General features: G+C 31.7%; 1 protein-coding gene and 1 pseudogene across 1 annotated transcript; one reads left to right on the plus strand and one right to left on the minus strand.

Annotated features, from left to right (window-relative positions):
* Window positions 1–6447: 6447 nt before the first annotated feature.
* On the minus strand, window positions 6448–7248 carry LOC124838938 (zinc finger protein ZAT11 pseudogene; annotated as a pseudogene).
* Window positions 7249–12139: 4891 nt separating this feature from the next.
* LOC124822409 (uncharacterized) lies at window positions 12140–23068 on the plus strand. The gene is made up of 7 exons (XM_088111270.1): window positions 12140–12301; window positions 12458–12585; window positions 15931–16259; window positions 21147–22227; window positions 22317–22385; window positions 22464–22662; window positions 22815–23068. Exons 2-7 carry the CDS (start codon window positions 12583–12585, stop codon window positions 22883–22885), a joined length of 1752 nt encoding a protein of 583 aa, XP_087967396.1. The 5' UTR covers window positions 12140–12301; window positions 12458–12582; the 3' UTR covers window positions 22886–23068.
* The last annotated feature ends 644 nt before the right edge of the window (window positions 23069–23712 follow it).

Below are 23712 nucleotides of genomic sequence, written 5' to 3' on the forward strand. Positions count from 1 at the left end.
ATTAAATTAAAGATTTATATAATTGAACACTTAAAATTAATAGTCAAACATTATCATAAATTAAAAATAAATAATAAATAAGAATATTATAAAGAATTAAAGATAATAAAATATTTGATCCAAATATAATTCGATAAAATTAAGAATGTCCATTTGAATATAATATAGAGAAAGAAATATGTAATTAAAATTGTGATATGAGAAAAAATAATTTAAAAGTTAAAGTTTTATGTAATTGAACACTTAAAATTGAAAGTTAAATATTATCCTGAAGTAAAAATAATAATAAATAAAAATATTATAAAAGAACAAAAATAATCAGATATGTAACTTCAAAATTATTTGATAAAATGAAATTAAGAACACTTATTTAAACATAATTACACACAAAAAAGTGTAATAAAATTATAATAAGAAAAAAAAGTATCTTGAAAATCTTATTAAAATTTGTAGAACAAGTTAAACAATTTAGAGAATATATAACCCAAGAAAAATAAATAATCATTATAAAACAAAGGATATATATATATATATATATATATATATATATATATATATATATATATATATATATATATATATATATTCATCCTTACTCAATTCAAAACTTCATATATTATTTATATTTATACGTTTATTTAATTAATATGAAAATTCTCATTCAAAATGAAAAAGAATTCGAATAACTGATATCAACAAATTTATGTATCACCTTCATACATGCATATATTAAGCATTCAAAAAATTTGACTAAATAAAATTCAACTTTTCAATAAAAACTGTTATTTATGCATGAGATTTCTATCTTATCGGCTAAATTTTTATTTATTCAATATGTTTACTTATCGTGTTTTTATTTGTTCATAATATTTTTTAATTTGTAATATTTATTTTTAAAAATTGAACATGGAGTAAACATATAAAAAAACATTTTTGGTGCATAGTACCACCTTCACTCTTTGTATATATTTTTTAAATTGAATATGGAATAAACATATAAAAAAACATAAAGATTCAAGAACGAAAGAAGGGAGAAATTTCATATTTATTGAATAATGGTAATAATAGGTTTGGTACGGTGGAGAAAAGAAATGAAGAAGGAGACTACCAAATGAATTTTGAATTGAAAAATAAAAAAGAACGTTCGTTAATTTTTGTCTTAAAAGTCGATAATTTTTACTTTTTCAATAGCATAAAAGAAAATACGTTGTTATTTGATTTTTTTTTCTCTTTCTAAATAATTTACTACATATACCAAACAATATGAGTAACTTTTATTGACTTTTTCAAGAAAAATTATAAATGAACACAATAAATGATGTATTTGAAACTTAAAAAACGTTGATAGAATAATGAATGTTTCAACTTATTAATTATGTTTATTATAGTTGAAAATAAAATAAAATAAGAAGTCGTATTAAATAATAATAAGACACTTAAACTATTGTAATATGAAGAAACGTTTTCTTACTTTAACATAATTTGAATGAAATAAAGATAAATTTAAAAATTGTATTTATCCATTAAAAAACTTTATATATTAAGATAAATTTCTTAGCAAAAAATAAATTAAGATGAAAAAAAGGACATGCAATATAAAAAGAATAAGTGAGAAAACCTTTTTACCTGTGTATTTCTATTTATACAAAGAGAATAGATATTTTTTTGAAATAAGGTTTATTAAAGATTAGTGTTGGTTCTTCGAAAAAAGACATAAGAAAAATTGTTCTCGATAAATAATAAATTGTGAATAAACTTATATCAATAAATCACCTTAAATTTAAAATCTTAACACGATATAGTGAATGTAATCCCTCAACTTAATTATACTTCATTGTTAAGACAATGTAAGAAAAACAATAAATATAAAATATTGTTATAAATATTATATATATATATATATATATATATATATATATATATATATATATATATATATATATAATATTTATAATTTCATCTAAATAGGTTGAGACACTTCAACTAGATCTCATACAATACATTTTTTCCTGTAAAAGTAACAGATATAAACGTCAAATAAATGTTTCTTTTAACATTCAACCTATTTCTTGTAATCATAACTATTTACTCTAATGATTTTTTTGAAAATTATCCTCTTATTTTTTACGAGACATTTATCTCTCTCCACTGAACATACTATTATTATTTTTCTCAGATCTTCATATTTTAATTTTCGATATCTTAATCTTAAATTTGAACTTTTTGAAACATTAATAGACATAAAAATATATATTATTGAAACAATTCATGTATAACCTTTCTTTAATTTAAAAAAAAAAATCTTGACAAAGATGGAAATTCTTCCAACACAATGGGTGTGAAATTCGAAGAAGATAAGGATGCAAAGTTTTATTTATTTATTTATTTTTCATTTTTTTATATGCAAAGTTATGTTGTTCACCCAAGATTAATGACGTTTTCTCAACACGACACGTGGCTGTGACAAGGCTGAATGAAATAAAGTGTGTAACACAGCTGCAACATCGCAAAACGAATTTTCACTCAGAAAATGCATATATTTTTCAACACACGACATCATAGAATTAATATTCGAGGTGGCTTGTGTGAAAGCTGTTATTTATAGTAAGAGTTCAGTTTGAGACCAAAATATAATTTCTTTTAAGTGATTTATTAATATATATAGTGCAAAAGTTGGACCAAACTACTTAGATCTAACGTGGACCAACAGTTTTTGGCAAGCCACCCACTATTTCAAGAATTAGAATAGTTTACTCTAAACTCGTGTTTCATTTTCCAACCATTTTTTTTCCATCATCATGTTGTATGTATAATCTACACTAGTCAAGCCAAAAACTATGGCTGATTAATGAAGGAATGAGACATATTTATCTTTATACATATTTGACTTAAACTTTGATCTAATTATTTATTAATATTAAGACATTTTATGTTTAATTTCATTTTGTAAAATTACTTTATAAATAAAGTATATATTTATGTTAAAGTATATATATTTCGAGTATGAAATTAGAAATCGATAAGTAATAAGATAACGATCAGAGAGTAAATGAAACAGAAGATTCAACAAACAATATTTTTTGTTAAAATATATTATTCATGGATGTGAGACTTCCCATCATTAAACTTATTAAATCCAATTAAACTTAAACTCAAACTATATGAAAAAAAGATTGTATTAGTTTGATTTCCTTTATTGTAATACATAAAGTTTTGCATTTTGTATAAGATTATGAAATAAAAGAAAAATAGTACAATTAAAAATCTTAATAATATATAATGTACTTGTATTTATGTAAGAGACACTACATTAAATTGAAACAACCTTAAAGCCTCCTCAAAATATATAAAATTTAATTAAAAAAATGAAATATAAAATATGAAATCAGGTTAGCCAATAACTAAATCATATTGAGCCCATTAACTAATTAAAAAAACGGAGGTGGAAAATTCAGGGCAAATATTTAGATACAGAAAAGCAATGAAAGTAACGTGTGTTTGATAAGGTAGAAAAGTTTAGAATTGATTTTATTTTTTAATTGGAAGATCTAGATCTTAAGAAGCCGACACGGTTAGATAATTAATGATTCACAATTTCTTAATTCGTGTTTGACTATAATGTTGAGTAGTTATGGAATTAATATAATAGTTCCCACACATTATGCTCATTTAATATAAATATTTTAATGAAGCCTCCAAGAAAAGCCTTTTTGATTTGCTAGGGTTTATGAAAATGAATGTTCTGTAGCTACTTAGATTGCTGAATCAAAGTCTGGAATGCGACTTGACTGAGCAAAAGGATGAAAATAGAAATGAGAAAATTTGACAGTTATTATGAGGCGATGGCGATAAAGATAATGACTGTGTTCGCCAAAGTCTACTGTTCTTAATTACGCATGCCACAACCATAAGCAAAACACACTTCTTTTTCTTATTAACCAAGTAAACTTTATACGTCACAGTTTTGCACCAATTCCACATAAAACCCTATTAAGCTGTCAGTTAATTATAACAACTTTTTTATTATTATTGCAAACTAAAAAATAACCATTTTATAAAAGTCTACTTATTAATTAAAAGTTGTTAAATCTTACAAAATAATTTAAAACGGAATATCATATATTAACTTTAAGCATCTATATTTGGTGTGACTAAATATTTATCAATAATTTGATAATGACTAAATAATAACTGATATAAAAGAGTCAACAAATTTTACTGTGAAATAAAATTTGATATCATAAGATCAATAAAAGAAACAACCTATCTCATGTTCTTTTTACTACAAAGCATGAAAATCCTTTTTATTATTTGAATTTCGTCTTTCCTCTCACGTTTTTATTGTTTCTTCTTTTCTTTCATGTTAAAAAACAATAAACTCTCATCTCTTCCAAGCCACTGACTACTACTATTGTCGTGTCCTATCATTGTTGCATTGTGCTTCAACAAGTTTATTTTTTTCTTCCAGGTCATTCTTCAACAACCGATACAAAACGTTAGTGATTTCCCCTTATTTTCTCATGTTTGAGGTTTTTGTTTGTGGAGAAAGCTCTCTTTATAGTTGCCTGTTCTTGCCATTTGGTGTTTTCCCATCTCCTCTACAAATGAAGTACAATCGAGTCGTTGTTACTTTACTGAAAGTGCATCGTTAGTCTCCCATAGTGTTTTGCGAATTTCTTTAGTCAACTAAGTGTATTGTCCATGTTGCTTTGCAATTGGGGTGCGATGTTCTCCATGGTGGTTTGTTGATGGTTCACTAGTGGTGATTCGATGTGTTGGTTTGTCGATGGTCTTTGGTGGTTCGTCGTTCTCTCCTTTGCACCTTCACACAGTCACTTTCAATTTTTTTTATTAGTTAAAGATATTATATCGGTTGGTCCAAAACATATCTATTTTCAGTATATATTAAATTGGTTGTACAATCAATCATGTCTCACATATTAAATCAACGTATATTAGATCGGTTGCGAAACCGATCTAAGATATGATCCATAATCGATTTAATATATATTTATTTTGTACTGGTATAATACAACTTTTTTTTATTGGATTCTTACTAAAAAAATATTTTTGAAGCAATTTTTCTTCGAAGCCAAGACCATTAATACTCAAAAGAAGGTTTTGGAAACTTTTTTCTTTTTCTTGAAGGCGTAAAGCAAGAATTTTACTTAAATCTTGAACTGATCCTGCATTTATACTCTATAAATTGACCTAATTATTATGAAATTTCTAATATGAATTTTCAGAAATTACAAAAAATTTCATTTTTTCTTTCAATTTTTATTTTTTAGTGAGTTATAAATTAACAAGTTGTAATTTTGTGTGGTGGAAAATAAAGTTGCATTATTTACATATTACTTGGTGGTGTCTCTACCTGGAGTAGCTTGTAGTAGTGTCAAAAGTTGTCACCATCGTCAATATTATCCACAAAAAAGTCTTAACTATTTAGACAACTTATGAAAACCAATGAAAACGTATGAAGCACATGGTATACTGTATATGTGTTTGGTCTATCTTTTATTTGTTCCTCTTGTACGCTTACTCAACCAACTCTATCTACCAACATCTGTATAAGTATTCAAATAATAATCAATAGTCTGAATCAAACAGATTGATTAAAGTAATAAATTACAAAACTTCTAGATGGCAGCTGCAAAAGATTAATGTATTTCCATCAGCATTGTAGTGCACGGCACTGGCTATTTGCAAATTTCTCTAGACTTTATGCTCAACTACAATAACAAATTAATTTAATATAATCTCTATTGTTTACAACAATATTAGTTATATATTAAGATAATCATTTTTTCAACTGTTACAATATTTGGATTAGTTTCCCACTTATTGAGAGTTTTTTTTTAATTAAGTATTTGATGACTATAATTAAGACAACTACACCTTAGTTCGTTATCTTTTATTTTTTGTCAAAAGCACACCATACCCTTAAACAAGTTGATTGAATATTTTGCAAGTAACTCAATTCAATGAGTATAACTTCATACCAAACGTTTAGAAAGTGTAGAAATAAACGATAATCACATCCTTTATTAGATATATATGCTTTTGCTTGCAATTTTTTTACTAAGGAATTAGAGTTAGTTTTCTTTTTAAGGAGGAAACGTAGAGAAAAAATATATATAATTATTAATTACAGTACAACAATAGTTAACTCATAACAGTCGACATTAATTTTCACAAACTAATTAACCCTATTTATATTAAGAATTACCCAGAAGTAGCACGTGGAAGTTAATTAGAAAAAAAACAATCTTTCATGATATTAATTCATTGATTAATTACTTCAGTTGGATTAGTCAATGTCTCAATCTTCAAACAAAATTAGCAGAAGCTGTAATTTCTACTGCAGTTTTTTTTTTCTGTCTCGGAATATATATCATCAGGTTCTTATTATATGCGCAATAAATGAACAATTTTTCATACAGTATATGATAAACAAGTATATATATATATATATAGATATATATATATGTAGATCATGGATTAAAAAACAAAACATTCATCTATCTATGATACACAGACTAAAGCTCCCTAAGTATAATTAACAGATGAACTAATACAAATAATCAACCAAAGCAGTCGGTTTTCCTATCTTCAAAATCTCCAAATCATTCTCAAAGGGTGTCAAATTCAAATCCAAAACCAAAACTCTCTTGTGGGGAACTTTGTTCTTGGTTGAAGAATCGATGCTGCTGCTACCACCACTGCTACTGCTGACAGTGGTGGAATTATGCAGGTTTCCGTTCAAATTTACAGCTCTGTGTCTCCTCATGTGACCTCCCAAAGCTTGGCCTATAGCAAACTCCAATCCACAAATCGAGCACTCGTGAGTCTTAGGCTTTGGCGGTGAATCATGAAGCAATTGGCCTTCGCTGTTATCTCCTGGCATCAACCTAGGTTTCTTGTGACTCGCCCTGTGCCCACCAAGTGCTTGAAACGAAGGAAACTGCCTATTGCATGTCTTGCACTCGAACACACGGTTGCTCATGGAAGAGCTTGAGTATGTCGCCTCGAATTCACCTCCGCGAGAAAGCAACATCAGACAATTCGCCATGGTTAGACTATCAACCTCTCTTTCTCTCTTCATCGCAAACGAAAGGGGTGCCGTGCGCCTTGGTTTGAAAATTGGAACTTTGAATGAATGAATGTATGAAAAGGGAAAAAGGTATTCGAATGGAACTCTACGAGACTATAAGGGTTTTGGTATTTATAATGGGTTGTTCTAGGTTTGGTAGCTTGAGAGTGTTGAACACTACTCTAACAATAGTTGACTTTTTTTCAAATATATTATTAATATTTTTGCGTGAGTAAAGACTCATTGGTTATGTTCTCAAAATAACTCTTTATAATACCATTTTTTACATACTTGAATATGTTTATATAAATTTAATGGTTATTTTAGTATATCTTAAATGTTTGATTAATTTTGTTTGTAGAGATTTCGTAAGATAGTAGTTAAAAAGTGAATTTTAAATTTAATTTAATTTTATAATTTATATGTATAAAGTAAGATTTGTATCATTTTATATATTATAAACTGATTTTATCTTTAGACATGAAATATTTAACATATTTTCTTTCAATCTCAAACATGAAACAAAATATTAATGGATAATCTGATAATAAATGATACGATAAATTCAATAAATAATAAATCTGATGATCTTAAATTTATGATTCTAATATTATATTAATAATATATTTTTAAGTCTACTTATCTATAAATTTGATTTGTGAATTTACACTTTTTTATATAAAATATATGGAATTTCCAATAAAAAAGTATAAGAAAGAATAGTGATAACTTGTGAAATAAGCAAGTGTGAGTGGTGCAGCAATCAAAGCAATTAATTGGGATGTGATGAAGTAAGAAAGGGTGACTTACTTAGGAGTTGTTTGGTGTGAAAGGAGTTTGGTGCGGTGCGTAAGCGTGACAGATTTGCTGAGAGCCAAACGGGACGGAAGGAAATTGTGAGGGCGGCACTACTGTTATTAAAACTGTGTGTGTTCAAACTGTGGTGGAAAATTCCAATCCGAAGTGTTGCGAAAGGTATGAAAAAGGAAGCAGCAGAGGACCAGAGTCGGAACTAACAGTGCCCATAATACGCTGAATTCCAAACATCTAGAAATCGTGTTCCACGTTGAACATATATATAATATTAATTTCGTATTAAACAAATTAAATAAAATCATATGTACGGTAATCAGAGTATTTATATATTATCATAAAACCATTATTTTCTTCTGTTAATAATTTATTTTAAGTGAATTTTCAAAGTTGAAAGTGTCAATAGCTGTGTTCGGAGTTTAAATTTATATATTATCCTAATTTTATTAAGTTTTTTCAATTCTTCTAGTTTCTTGTACTCGGTGGAGATGTCAGGAGAAATAAATTAACTATTAAACATTATTGAATTCTTTGATATTTATGTTTAATAATTTATATCAATTTTCCTTTCATATGCTTTGTTTAATGTTGTGAGATTTACTCTCGCAATTGCAGAATATATACTTCAAGAGAATTTAACTTTAACGGAAATTTAAATTATTAATAAACACTAATATTACTAATACAATATCTATTCTTTTATATCTAATACTCATAAAAAAGTGAAACATCATTGGAGAAGTAGTGAAAAAAATAAAGTTTTATTGTAAAGTTTGTTAGCTTGTTGAGAATTAATGAATTTTACATGTAATTTCTGAGTATTGAATAAAGTTCCAACTTAATACTTTCTTTGACTATTGAGTTATTTTAATTTAGTTGCCATATCAATAATAATTAAACATGTGAATGTTCCTAAAGTAGGTAGTTACAAGTACAAGTTTATTTATTTTTTCTTTTGTTTGACAAAATACAAGTAATATGTATAATTAACTTATGAAAATATCAACATCATACTTTGACTACATTATTTATTTATAATTTACTCGAACAAATTTGTTAGTATAAAAAGTTAATAATAGTATATTAATTAATAAATGTAAGCATAAAGATACAATGAATGTAATAATCTTTTTTTCATATAACGCCCGATGTTTTTCTTTATTTTAAAAGAAGCCATTGACATGCTTTTTCTTTTCACATCAATTAGAGCTTATTGTAATAAAGCATGAATAATGTTAATAAAGTTTATCTTTGTAAGAGTTTATTTAATACTTATGATACGATATATATGATAAAAAGATAATTATGATAAAAATAAAATAAATATTAATCACATATATTTGATGTTTGTTAGAATATTACACAATATTATATACAATCAGTTATGATAATGATAATGAAAATTGTTACAAGAGTAACCATAACAATAAAATTAGATATAAGATTATATAAATATGAATAATAATAATGGTGGTGAGGGTAAATTCAAAGTTTATGTGATGATAACATAACAGAAAACGTGATAACAATAGTAACAATGATGAAAGTATATAATATGTTGCTTGTTTCTACAATGAAGGTGATGTAATTGGATAGTAGTAACAACAACAAAAGTTATTATAGTAAAAATAATGGTAAAAATAACAACGGTAATAGTGATAATGTTGAAAGTAATTGTAATAAATATATGATAGTATAAAATTAGTTTGTAAAGTGAGATTTGCATACACTTATATATTATAGATTAATATTATGTTTATTTAGTATAAAACTTTCAACACTTTCTTATTTCAATACATATATGTCTCGAATGTGAGACTATATATTAATAATGTCTTATAATAAGTAAGATGAAATTTACATCAATTCAAATATTGTAAATTATAAATTAACAATGTCTCTAGTCAATCCAAGACGTACCATAAAAATAATAAAAAAAGTAATTGTAATAAATAAGTAAATAATAAACTTTATATTTATAATATGAAAAGTATTATAAAAAAGAAAGTTTGCGTGAACAAAATAATTATAAAAACATAAAAAATAGAAAATATAAAGTAATTACTCTAAACTATGATGAAGGGCAAGAAATAAATATTTGACTAACAATGTAAAAATATATTATATTATATAAAACTTCAATATATAATTTTATCAACGTTATAGGTTAATGTTTTTGTATTATCATAGTGAATGTATATGAGAAGAAACAAAGCATTCATATGATAAAACTATAGACATAAAAGAAAAGTAGTTGCAACTTGAAATTGTTGGTAAGAGGGTAACGTGTAGGAAAAAGTGTTGGCATTACGCGTGTCTCCCATTTGTAATTAACAGTGTTAAATTAAATTGACCGACCTATGATCTGGACCAATAAGTCAATGGGCCTCATGCATCCTAATCCATTAGGTTCTTTGGATTTGGATCGATTTTCTTTCACTAATCTTCCAACTTCTCAACTATATTCATTCACTTTTCCCTCTTCAACTATTATACCTCTTTTTCTGTCAAATTTCTAGGCTTTTTCTTTCTAATCTTTCATTGTCAACTCAATAGTTTTCTAACAAATTATGATTTGTGGGGTTTTTGTTTATGGTAGAAACCGTGTTTGGGCCAAGTCCATCTTATTGGATAATTGAAGGAATTGGATTGCATTGTTCTGTAAAGCACCCACCTTCTCATTTAAGATCCTAATTAATCATCGATACTTCCTTAATTGCACCCATTTACTGTAAACAACTCATTTCAAAACTTATCACACTATTAGTCCATTCTCAAATATAATATTTCATTTAAAAAAATATATATAAATAAATACTTTTGTTAAGTAAATTAAAATTTGTACTATATATTCACATGACTACGCATCGAACACGTGGATAAAGAATTAAACATGTTAAATCGAACTATCGATCAGGTAAGTGAGAAGACTGATCGATCATAAACTCTAAAAGATCTTAAGTATAATTTATAATTAAATTATAGATTAAACATATTTATCAGATATTAGGTTGTGATTACGATTGTACTAATCACAAGTTTATCTCAAAATTTATAAATAAGATCTAACTTAAGAAAATAAATGGCTATAATTTTTTTTAAAAGAGACTTTCATATTAGTATATTTTCAAATGTCTAACTTTTTTACCATAGTAGTGGACTCACGACATTTTCTTGTAAAAATTATAACTACAAAATTGGATATTACTTTCTTTTCTACGAGACTGTGTGTTTTTATTTGTAAAATATATAAAAAAAATCACCTACTTTTTTGAGAAGTGTGTTGTAGATGTAACTTCTTCTAAATATTATTTTTAAAACATTTATATGAATAACTAAGAGACAATACATTAGAATAAATTATCAATGTACTACTTTGAATTTTTATATCAATTAACTCTAACTTAAATTTCATCCAATTATTAATCATAAACGTTGAATTATTTTCATTGATTACAAACATGTTATATCAATCATTTATAATTTCCACGTGTATCTATTTGTCACCTTAGATTATCTATTTTTAGATAATATACAAATATTTTAAAATAAAGTAACTTTATCTTATGCATAATGTCACTTGTAATCTTATAATAAAAGTAGTTTAAAAGAAACTACATCTCTTATCATAAAATGAAATACAAGAGATAATCTTATGATGTAAGTTTTTTTTTCTTAAAAAAAATATAAATTTCATTTTGGATGAGAAAACATTTTATATATAATTATTACATATACAACTCACTTTACAATTATACTAATAATTTATAATTAAATATTGATATAAAATTTTACCTATTTGTTTATTTGAATTCTATAATTTTTATTTTTTTAATCAAACATCCAACTTTCAATAATGCATGGAGACTCAAAATATTGGACCTTTTATGAAAACCAGTATTGAACAGTACTCTCACACTTCAACCTTAGTTACTTTACTAAGAAGCTTCAGGGGTGCATGTGTTCCTTCAGGACGTGCCAATCATACAATGCCACGTCACTACCACGATAATTTAACACAAATATTCAGCCAATGAACAAGCTCCAGTTGGCATAACCAGATACTACCTGATCAGTTTTCTCTGCATCTTCTGTACATTATTTATGCCTTCGAGAAGCTTAGGACAGTTCAGATTCTCTGAGGATGGAAACATCACAGACTATACACGTGTAGGGTGGATATAACATGACAAATTCGGCAACCCTACATATTCCCGTATTATATCTCTGTTCCACCATCTCTCTCACACACTCTAAACCTCATTATTCGTAAATCCCACACACTTTGTTTTGAAGTGAAACGAAGAGTAGCTATCAAAGGAGGAACGTCTCTGCCACCGGAAAATAAGTCTAAGGAGATAGTCATGTTTCCATTTTCCAAACCTTTTATCTTCTGTAAGCAGTTGCGATCGCGAATTCAATCGATTCCATTTTCTCATTCTAGGTTTTTTATTTTTGCTATTTTTATTTTATTTTACATATGTTAGTTGGATCGACATCCAAGATTTTTTATACGATGGAGTTGATCTTCTTTTGATTTTTGTGATGCAGTTGATCGAGTTTACCGGGTTTGATGGTGCGGTGTATTGGACGTGGTGATTTGCATTACTCACTGTGTGGTGACACCGTGAATTGCTGAGTCAGATTATACTTGTCTTGAAACATCAAGGAGAGAAATGGTAGGTTAAAGATTCTAATAGACTGTTTGCATGTGAATGCTGGGTCTGATATCTGATTTTGCATGATGGATTGTGTAATACTCTTGCTGTGTCTTTTTTGTTTCTTAATTATGTGAGGTTACTTGAAATTGAAGTATTCATTCTGGAGTTTTATGCACTTGATTAGTTATTTGTTTACTCAAATTGTTGAGGGGGTAGCAATGGGGATCTTATATAACACTTCTGTGAAATTGAGTTTCAGTGACTCATACAATTGTTGACACCGAGTGCTAATCAGAATAAAGAACTTGAGCCTCATATTGTAGTTTATTTGGTGGTGAGGCGAGAGAAGTCAATTTCAATTTCATGGGGAAAGCAATACAAAACTTAGTTGCTGCGGAAAAATCGTGCTTTTTACCCATTTCCAGAGGAGCCACCAGAATTTTGAATGTATCCATACACTCTAATAGTCTGATACTGTATTAACTCGGGATCTAAGTTTTCTATTGCAGTATAAATGTTAAATGTCAACATTTTGTGCAATCTGTTAAATGAATTAGGAATTGCATTTTGATAATTTGTCTGTCTATTATTTTATAATGCTTGGTGTCATTGTAAGGGGTGACCACGGGTCTGAATCAACCCATGAACCCAATCAACCCAAACCAAACTAATAGCAAGAAAGTGGTTTGGTTTGCTTCTTGGGTTGATGAATTTAAATTCTGAAATAACTGATCGAACATGATATACTATTATAAATCTGTTGTTAATTCCCTTCTCTACTGTCGGAACATCTGCTGACCACCAACTTAAAGTCGCTATCCAATTCCTGCTTTTTTTAACTCAAAGTCCTAAACAATTAAAAGGGTAAAACCAAATCTAACCTCTCTCTGTTGAATGCCATGGATACCAACTCCAGAATCCTTTTGCTCCTCTCTTATGTCACATCCTGCCCTCCTTCCATGAGGATTCTTATTTTTTATTATTTGACCTGGGTACTTGATTTCAACAAATGCAAACGTCAGGTTGTTTTGGTATGGGTTCTTAACAAATTTGGTAGGAACCTAACCAATCCAAACGATATGAATTACTTAAAATATTTCTCTAATATTTATTAACATTGATAACACTGAAAAGTTTGCAGTTAACCTTAAGAGGTCATAGCTTTTATGGAGAACATCCAAGTAAATAACAATAAATGCAAAGGAAACAAACAATTCAACAGGTTTAGGGTTTGAAGAAAAAGATATAGAAAACTACATCCAATTAGGGACTTTTTAAATTCTAGAAAGGGTAAGAAATTTCAGCTTTGCCTATAAAAACGACATCGTTTTTAAGGCAAAAGTGGATTTTTGCAGAGTCTCACTATAGCACTGGTACAACCACTATTTTGTAATCGTGGGCCCTTTCGGCGGCTATATGAAAATGCACCACACCACTTTTCAACATGTGCCAAAAGTTAATGATCAGAGCAATGAGATATATAAGTAAACATACCATAAAATGTAAGATTAGGAACACGCGTTTTCAGGCTATAGCTGTAATAGTACCTATTGAAATGATGAACGAAATTTGTTTGTGGTGATTTGTTCATTAGAGAACATATATAGAGGCTCTAAGTAGAAAGTGAATATGTTGGTGCATAGGGGTTATTTATTGTTCTTGTTGTTGGCAGCTTTGCTGCATGTCTTAGCCACTTGGTGCTTTTGACTTTTATTTTTCAGTTTAGAGGGAGACCTTATCTCACCTGGTGGTTGTTTCACTGTTTTCTCTCAATATTTTTTTTTTCGGAAAGAAAAATTGCTTGTTACCAGCAAGCAATTAATATTTTTGGCTTAATTTTGTGACAATGAATTAAAGGGAAAGATTGTAACTTGGGCATTTCAACTATTAAATGGAAAAATATTTTGTGGATGCCTATTCAGTTTATAGATAAGAAACTATGGGAAATAGTGATCAATTGAAGCATGTTTGGGATAATTGACATAGTAATTTACATGACATGGAAATTTCGTTTGATTTGTATGATTAGATCTCTTGGTTAATAAATTACTGACCACTCTTTTGATGTTTGTGGTTATATATGGAATGAAGTTTATTGTATCAGTAAAATTGTCTGTTTATGAGTTTTGATTTCTGGCTTCTCTGGTTTATATCAATCAGTTTACTTGTTAGATGCGTTTCATACCAATATTCTCTATATCTTCATTGGTATATTTTCAGGTTCTTGTCATTTGAATATGCTTATAACATAGGAGCATATTCAGTCAAAAATGGTGGCTATATTAAACTTTTATTTTTTTGTCTTCAAATAGGATGCATCCATTGGATTCACTTAGAGATATTCCCTGGCAAGTATTCTGTATGGATTATATTTTTCATGTTGTGGAGTGAACCTGTCCCTGCTTGCTGCATATCTCACCCATCCTTTTTTCCAGTGCTTCTACATGAGACTCCTTAGGGCATCTTGGTGGTCAGACAACCAGATGATAAAAATTAAATTGAAGAAAAACTCAGGGATTGCAATATCATCACAGAAAAATGAATATATGCAATCACATAGGGACTGAGAACCACAGGGTCTGTCCTCTCGAGGACTGTTGCTTCTTGCTGAGAGACCCCAAGCCTCATCTGTAATCCTCAGCTATACAAAACCAAATGCCTTCATTACCCACTCTCTCCACTAAATAGTATATGTGTATGCGCTTCTGCTGCCTTCCCATAACAAATTTTCTTTCTCCAAATGTCTTGGATTATACAAAATTTGTTTCTCACTTGTACCTCCTACTCTAATGAGCTGGACACATTCCTATTTTGTGGTGGATCTTACATCTTATCTCTTAATACATATTTCATTAATGAATAAACAAAGAAAAAGTAGCAGCTCATGTCCATAAGATGCAATGCCCAAAATTGCGTTGAAAAGATATGAATGACTATTAGCAGAAGGTCCCAAACAGAAATGTATTTTTCTGGATTTATATGATAATAAGTTTTCTCAGCTGGAAGGTCAGTGATATTTAGGCTTTTAGGAAATGTATTTCTGACTAAAATATCATGCATTAAGGCTAGTTACATATTAGACTTTCTAAATTCAAGGTTGTAGCATGTTTGAGAATTTCACTCTTTTGTATTTAGAGAATTCCTAGAGTGAAAATGTATTATGTTTGTGATAATCAATATGTTTTTCTGTTTGAATGATCTTGATGCGGAATTTGTTTTATGGATACAATAGATGCTATATTAAAAGTTAAAGAGAAATTTCTGCTATGATCTTTGTCTTTATGTCTTCAACGGTCTGTATTTTTTTCATTATTGCAATTTCTGTCAAATAAGATAAACATACTAAGCTGTGAACTTCTGCAGTCCTACCAGCATAAAAGTTTTTGGATGCCACGAGATGCTGGCTGCATGGCTGAAGAAAATGTGGGATATGAAAATTCTTCCAGAATTGAACCCAAACGTAGTCATCAGTGGTTTATGGATACAGGTGAACCTGAAATATTCAGCAACAAGAAACAGGCAGTTGAAGATGTAAGTGGTAGGCCAATTTCAGGAGTTTCACATGTGAATGTTTCCCAATGGGACACCAATTCAGGATTTCACTGTGTCACAGGTCAATTTTCTGACCGTCTTTTTGGATCTGATCTTGCTAGGACAGTGAATTTGGTTGATAAGAATGTGCCATCTATTGTTAGTGGTCTTAAAATTGAAACTGTAAAATAATTCAATAATTCTAGAGGGCTTGATTGATCCCTCTCACAATCTTCTATTTATAAAAATAAATACATGATAAATAGGGTAACCCTAGACACAATATAATCATGATAAATAGGGTAATCCTAGACACAATATAATCATGATAAATAGGGTAACCCTTGACACACTATAATGATGATAAAATAGGATAAATATCCTAACACTCCCCCTCAAGCTGGAGCATACAAATTGTATGTACCAAGCTTGGAACAAATAAACTCAATCCGAGGACCCCTTAATGACTTGGTCAATACATCTGCGAGTTGATCGTTTGACCCAATAAACTCAGTACATATTTCTTTGGTCAACAACTTTTCACGAACAAAATGACAATCAATTTCTATATGTTTAGTCCTCTCGTGAAACACTGGATTTGATGCAATGTGGAGAGCAGCTTGATTGTCGCAATACATCTTCATAGTATGGATGTCACAAAATTTAACCTCTTGAAGGAATTGTTTCACCCATATAAGTTCACATGTTAGTGATGCCATTGCCCTATACTCGGCTTCCGCAGTTGATCGAGCTACTACATTTTGTTTCTTACTTTTCCATGAAATAATGTTTCCTCCCAGAAAAACACAATATCCTGTTGTAGACCGTCTATCAATAGGTGAACCTGCCCAATCTGCATCACAATACCCAGAGACATGAATGCTTCCTTTATCTTCAGTATAACAATCCTTGCCCGGGAGCCTTCTTTACATACCTTAGAATGCGAATGAGAGCATTCCAATGGTCAACACATGGAGCCTGCATGAACTGACTAACCACTCCAACTGCAAAGGATAGATCTGGCCTTGTAATAGTGAGATAAATCAGTTTGCCAACCAACCTCCTATACCTCTCTGGATCGGAGAATAATTCACCTTCTTCTGTCCTTAATTTCTGGTTTGGGTCCATGGGACTGTCTACCGGTCTACAATCAATCATACCTGTTTCTTGTAATATATCAAGAGCATACTTCCTTTGGGAGATTACAACTCCATCTTTTGATTGCGCTACTTCAATGCCTAAGAAGTATTTGAGACTTCCAAGATCCTTGGTTTGAAAATGTCTACACAAGTACTCTTTTAGTTGAGATATTCCAACAACATCATTTCCTGTAATGACAATATCATCAACATATACTATTAAGTAAACACATTTCCCGAGAGAAGAATGACAATAAAAAACTGAATGATCTGCTTCACTGCGTTTTAGCCCAAATTTTTGAACAATGGAGCTAAACTTTCCAAACCAAGCACGTGGGGATTGCTTGAGGCCATATAGAGATCGATGCAATTTGCATACCATACCAGACTCCCCCTGAGCAACAAACCCAGGAGGTTGCTCCATATAAACTTCTTCCTCAAGATCACCATGTAGGAAGGCATTCTTGATATCCAATTGATGAAGTGGCCAGTGACGAATGGCTGCCATGGCAAAGAAGAGACGAATAGTAGTCATCTTGGCTACAGGAGAGAAAGTGTCACAATAATCAAGACCATAAACCTGAGTGTAACCTTTTGCAACAAGCCGAGCTTTGAGCCGATCAATTTCACCATCAGGGCCAACTTTAACTGCATACACCCATCGACAACCAACCGCCTTTTTTCCTGGGGAAAGGGGCACCAGCTCCCAAGTATTACTGTGATCAAGAGCCTGCATTTCTGCAATCATAGCTTGTCGCCATCCAGGATGATCAAGTGCTTCTTTCACATTCTTGGGTATAACAACAAAGGACACTGAGGATAAAAGAGAAAAATAGGAGGGCGACAATCGGTGATAGCTTAGAAAATTATAAATGGGATGAGGGTTCCGAGTGGAACGAGTACCTTTTCTGAGGGCAATAGGCCATGCTGAATCATTTGCACCAGGAGGCGTGGGACGAGGTGACGAGGGAGAAGAATCTGAAGTAGGAGATTCACCATTGTCTTGGGAAGGTGGACTATCCATTGGGGCCCTGTGTGGGATGATCTCAGTATGTGGAGAAATAGGTGTAGAAGGATTGTGATCAAGACTTGGAATGACAGAAACAGTGGAGCTATGTGACTCAGCCATTGGAATAGGAAGGACCTGTTGGAGGATAGAAACATCCTGAACAGATGAAGAGAAGTAAGGAGTCTGTTCAAAGAATGTGACATTGGCAGACATGTAATACTTCTTAGTTTCAGGAGAGTAACACCGATATCCTTTTTGAAGTCGAGAATAGCCTAAGAAGACACATTTGAGAGCGCGAGCGGAGAGTTTGTCTAGACCTGGAGACATGTCATGAACAAAACATACACAGCCAAACACTCGGGGAGATGTATGAAAGAGAGGATCATTAGGAAACAAAATGGAGAAAGGGACTTTATTATCAAGAGAGGAGGAGGGCATCCTATTAATAAGATAACATGCAGTTAAGATGGCATCCCCCCAATGATGGACAGGAATATGGGCACCAAGCAAAAGGGTACGAGCAGTTTCAACCAAGTGTCTATTTTTTCGTTCTGCTATACCATTTTGCTGTGGTGTATGAGGACAAGTAGACTGATGTAATATACCATGGGAACTCAAGATGGCAGAAAAGGAGGATGAGAAATACTCTTTTGCATTATCACTTCTGAATATTTTGATTACTTGACCAAATTGATTCTTGATTTCATTCAAAAAGGATGTAAAGATAGCTAACAATTCAGAACGATTTTTCATAAGATAAACCCAAGTACATCTTGAATATTCATCAATAAAGGTAACAAAATATCTAAAACCAAAGGAGGAGATACGACTAGGTCCCCATATATCAGAATGGATGATGGAAAAACTAGAATTACATATTGATTGAGACCTTTTAGGAAAGGAAGATCTAACATGTTTTCCTAATTGACATGACTCACATTCTAAGGTTTGGAGACCACTAAGTTCAGGACACATCTTTTTTAATTTGGACAAATGAGGATGGCCAAGTCGATCATGTAGCACTTTAGGATTAGGAGCAGCAACACAAGACACCCTTGGACGAGATCCAAAATGGTATAATCCACCAGCTTCATATCCTTCTCCAATCTGTCTCCCCGAACCACGCTCCTGTATAACAAAAGATTTATGATCAAAGGTTATTGAACAATTTAACATTTTAGTCAATTGGCTTAAGGAAATTAAATTAAAAGGACAATTAGGGACAAAAAGGACTGAGTTGAGATTAAGGGAGGGAGACAAAGAAACATGACCGACTCCTTTGGAAGAAGTTTTAGATCCATTTGCAAGGGTTATGAAACGAGGTTTTTCTCGAAAGGAAATAGATGAGAACAAAGAGATATTACCAGAAATGTGATCAGAAGCACCTGAGTCAATTACCCATGAATTTTGACATTCCATAGATTGAGAAACGCAGGCTGTTGATGTATTGGGAGATTGAGATGGTTGTGCCAAGCTATTAGACTTTAACCTTAAATACTCCTGATATTCATCCTCAGAAAACATAGAAGTGGAGGCTTCAGTTTTCGAAGTGGAAGTTTCAGTTTTCGAAGTGGAAGTTTCAGTCTTCGAAATATTGGCGGTTTTGGAAGGGAAACCATGTAAGGAGTAGCAATTCTCTTGAGTATGACCCATCCTTTTACAATATGTGCATTGAGTACGTCCCCGACCTCCTCGTCCTCCTCCTCTAGTGCCACGTCCTCCTCTTCCTCGTGTGGCAACCATAACAGATGGTTCCACTAGTTCATGTGCTTCTTGAGTTTGAGATATCGGGACACGCAGAAGGCGAGTGGTCAATGTTTCCATAGAGGGGACCTCATGACTAGTTAGAAGTTGATCTCTGAGATGATCAAAATCGGGATGTAGGGCACGAAGGATCAACACCATGTAAAATTTGTCTAGTTTCTTTTTGATATCCTCTAATGGATCTACTTCCAAAAACATCCTAAGTTCTTCGACAGCAGATTGGGCTTCAGCCATGAAGGACACCATATCATGGTCTGTCATTTTAAGAGATGCAAGCTTGTTTGTAGTGTCATAGAGACGTTGAATATCGTTGGCATAAATGCTTTGGGCTTTCTTCCAAAAGGAGTGACAAGTTTTGAAAGCCCTCAAAGATACAAGAAGTTTGGGTTCCACTGATTGCCATAACAAGGCACACAACTGGAAATCTGCTTGTTTCCATTGATCAGCTTTTTCAGTAGGCACATGGCTTCCATCTTGCTCAAGGTGGTCATAATGCCCTTGGCCAAGGAACCACATTTCAACGGCAGCAGACCATGATAGATAATTTTTTCCATTTAGCTTCTCGGAGGTAATTGATGGACTTCCAGAGAAGGAAAGAGTACTGCCAGACGCCATTTCTGAAGAAGACGAATAGTACTAGCGAGGAACAAAAAAACCTTAAGGGTTTAGACAAAGGAAACTGTGACAGTGATGGACGACGGTGGCCGACAACGGCGGGCGGTGGCCGGCGGCGACGGTGGCCGGACGGTGGCCGGCGACGGACGACGGTGGCCGACGGTTGACGGTGGCCGGCGGCGGGCAGCGGCGGGCAACGACGGGCAGCGGCGGACAGTGGCGGGCGACGAAGACCTGTGGCACCGGACAGATATATATTACGAAACAGAAACCAGAGCGGGATCAACCCGCTCTGATACCATCTTAAAATTGAAACTGTAAAATAATTCAATAATTCTAGAGGGCTTGATTGATCCCTCTCACAATCTTCTATTTATAAAAATAAATACATGATAAATAGGGTAACCCTAGACACAATATAATCATGATAAATAGGGTAATCCTAGACACAATATAATCATGATAAATAGGGTAACCCTTGACACACTATAATGATGATAAAATAGGATAAATATCCTAACAAGTGGAAATATAAACATGGGAAGGAAGGAATTTGAGCATCAATATGGTAATGATCCTTCAGTGGGATTGTCAATATCTCATTCCATTGCGGACCCTTCATCATGTCTCAATTTTGGTGGCATCAGAAAAGTTAAAGTTAATCAAGTTAGAGATTCTGACAATTGCATGCCTTCTGCATCCATGGGGCACTCCTATAGCAGGGAAGATGATAGTACAATTTCAGTAGGTGCTGGCTACAGTAAGAATGATGGCAGTATTTCGTTGGGTCCTACTTATAACAATAGAAGTGACAACACCATTGGTATGGGGACTAGAATAAATAGCAAGACTGATGACAATCTTCTTTCAGTGGCTCACAACTTCAATAAAGCGGATGGGGGTTTTTTGCTGATGGGCCACAATTATGGAAAGGGAGATGATAGTATCTTATCAATGGGTCAACCCTTTGACAAGGGAGATGGAAATTTCATATCGATGGGTCAATCATATGAGAAAGAAGATGGAAATCTAATATCTCTGAGCACCTCATATTCCAAGGGGCATGAGAGTTTTATATCAATTGGTCCAACCTATGGTAAATCAGGAGAGAATTTCATTACTGTTGCTCCTTATGACAAGGGTACCGATCATTTAATATCAATGGGTTCAACATATGATAAGGTGGATTCAAATATTGCATCAACAGTTCCATCATATGACAGAGGAGATTCCAGTTCTTTACCTGTGGGTCAAAATCACCATAAGGGTCAGAGCAGTACCATATCTTTTGGTGGTTTTCATGATGATCCTGAAGCAAATCCCTCTGGTGGAATAATTAGTGGCTATGATCTGTTGATAGGAAACCAAAACTCAGCTCAAGGTTTGGATGGTCAGAATGATCTGACTGAAACAAACACTGAATCACTTGTAAATAGCATTCCAAAACTTAATACTAAAAATGATATTGTTGTTAAGAACAAAGAGCCTAAGACAACAACCAAGAAGGCTCCTACGAACAACTTCCCTTCAAATGTCAAAAGTTTGCTGTCAACCGGTATTTTTGATGGTGTCCAGGTGAAATATGTTTCATGGTCACGGGAGGTAAAGTCTGTTTTAATTTTTTCTAACTTTATTTCTGAGTTTTTGTACGTTATATTTTGTCTTAACAGTTTGAAGAATATGCTTGGCAGAAAAGTCTTAAAGGAATCATAAAAGGAACTGGGTATTTGTGTTCATGTGATGACTGCAAGCAGTCAAAGGTTGGCATTTGAAATACTTACATTCTGATAATCTGCATAACCGAAGTGATTGTACTCATGTTAAATTTTATCATGAAGGCTCTTAATGCATATGAGTTTGAGCGTCATGCTGGTGCCAAGACAAAACACCCCAATAATCACATATACTTCGAGAATGGAAAAACCATCTATGCTGTTGTTCAAGAACTGAAAAATACTCCTCAGGAGATGCTTTTTGATGCAATTCAAAATGTGACTGGCTCTACCATCAACCAAAAGAACTTTCGAGGATGGAAAGGTAACAAAACAAGAGTTTTCTTCAGTTTGCTTAGTTATTGTTAATAACACCTGGATGATGATGATTTTGCTTCAATTATCCGTATGTTTAGACATAAATACAACACAAATTCCTCAATCTATCTACTTCTAATCTGTTTCCCTCCTTATCAGCATCATACCAAGCTGCTACTCGGGAGCTTCAACGTATTTACGGAAAGGATGAAGTGATAATTCCATCATGAGTTCAGTTTTCTTCTGGAAAGCTCAGAACAGTGGTAGATATGTAATCTGTTTATAGTGAGTGATTGGCAGCTTGATAGTTTAGAAGACTGTTTAAAATTGGGAAGTTTTAGCCGATGCTTCTTGTAGGAACTTGATTGTTTTTGTTTATGGTAATGAAGATGTCTTTTCGTGGTTCGGTGTCATTCTTTCCATCACAATCTGCTGATGTGTTGTCACCTTTGTTCAATTGCTTGCAAGCCATGTTCCTTAGAGAATCTTTTAAGAGATTTCATCCAGTAGGGTTGTCATGTCAATTTTGCGGGTGGTAACCCATCCCATCCATACTATGTATGAAGTTGAATAGAGGTTATTACATGGGAGAGAGGAAATGGTATATTCATGTTACGTGTGGAAATTTGACATCAGTTGTTGTCTGTCTGGCGTTGTGAGCTTTAACTATGTATTGCTTTATAATTTTTTGCTTTAGGTATATGCATCTAACGTCTTTCCTGTAAAATGCTAAGTGCTAATATTTCCCAGAAGTTTGAACAAAAATAAACCATCATTTTAGTTCACGAAAATGTAAAACGTTGATACATTAGCTTCTAAAAAACTAAGAAAGCTTTATTTAAATATGTATTGAGTGCGATTCATCGACTTATTAGTCTAAAATTAAAAACAAGTGATTTAAGTAACAAAATTAATGTTTATACACTTTCGAGCATACAATCATGGTCTCCAACCTCGTTTTGGACTGCCAGTGATTTACACCTTATTACTTGATGCCGCATCAAAGTAATATTTATTTTGATAATTGTTAAATCCTTATACTGTAAGTTTTAAAATA

Source organism: Vigna umbellata, chromosome 4, assembly GCF_029865625.1.
Source record: "Vigna umbellata cultivar VRB3 chromosome 4, Vumbellata_1.0, whole genome shotgun sequence".
Classification (NCBI taxonomy): domain Eukaryota; kingdom Viridiplantae; phylum Streptophyta; class Magnoliopsida; order Fabales; family Fabaceae; genus Vigna; species Vigna umbellata.

Bases quoted from the DNA above. Each gene is read 5' to 3' on its own strand.
- LOC124822409 (XM_088111270.1), top strand. The intron at 22,228-22,316 runs GTAAAGTCTGTT...TATGCTTGGCAG, and splicing joins ATGTTTCATGGTCACGGGAG to AAAAGTCTTAAAGGAATCAT. The intron at 22,663-22,814 runs GTAACAAAACAA...CCTCCTTATCAG, and splicing joins GAACTTTCGAGGATGGAAAG to CATCATACCAAGCTGCTACT.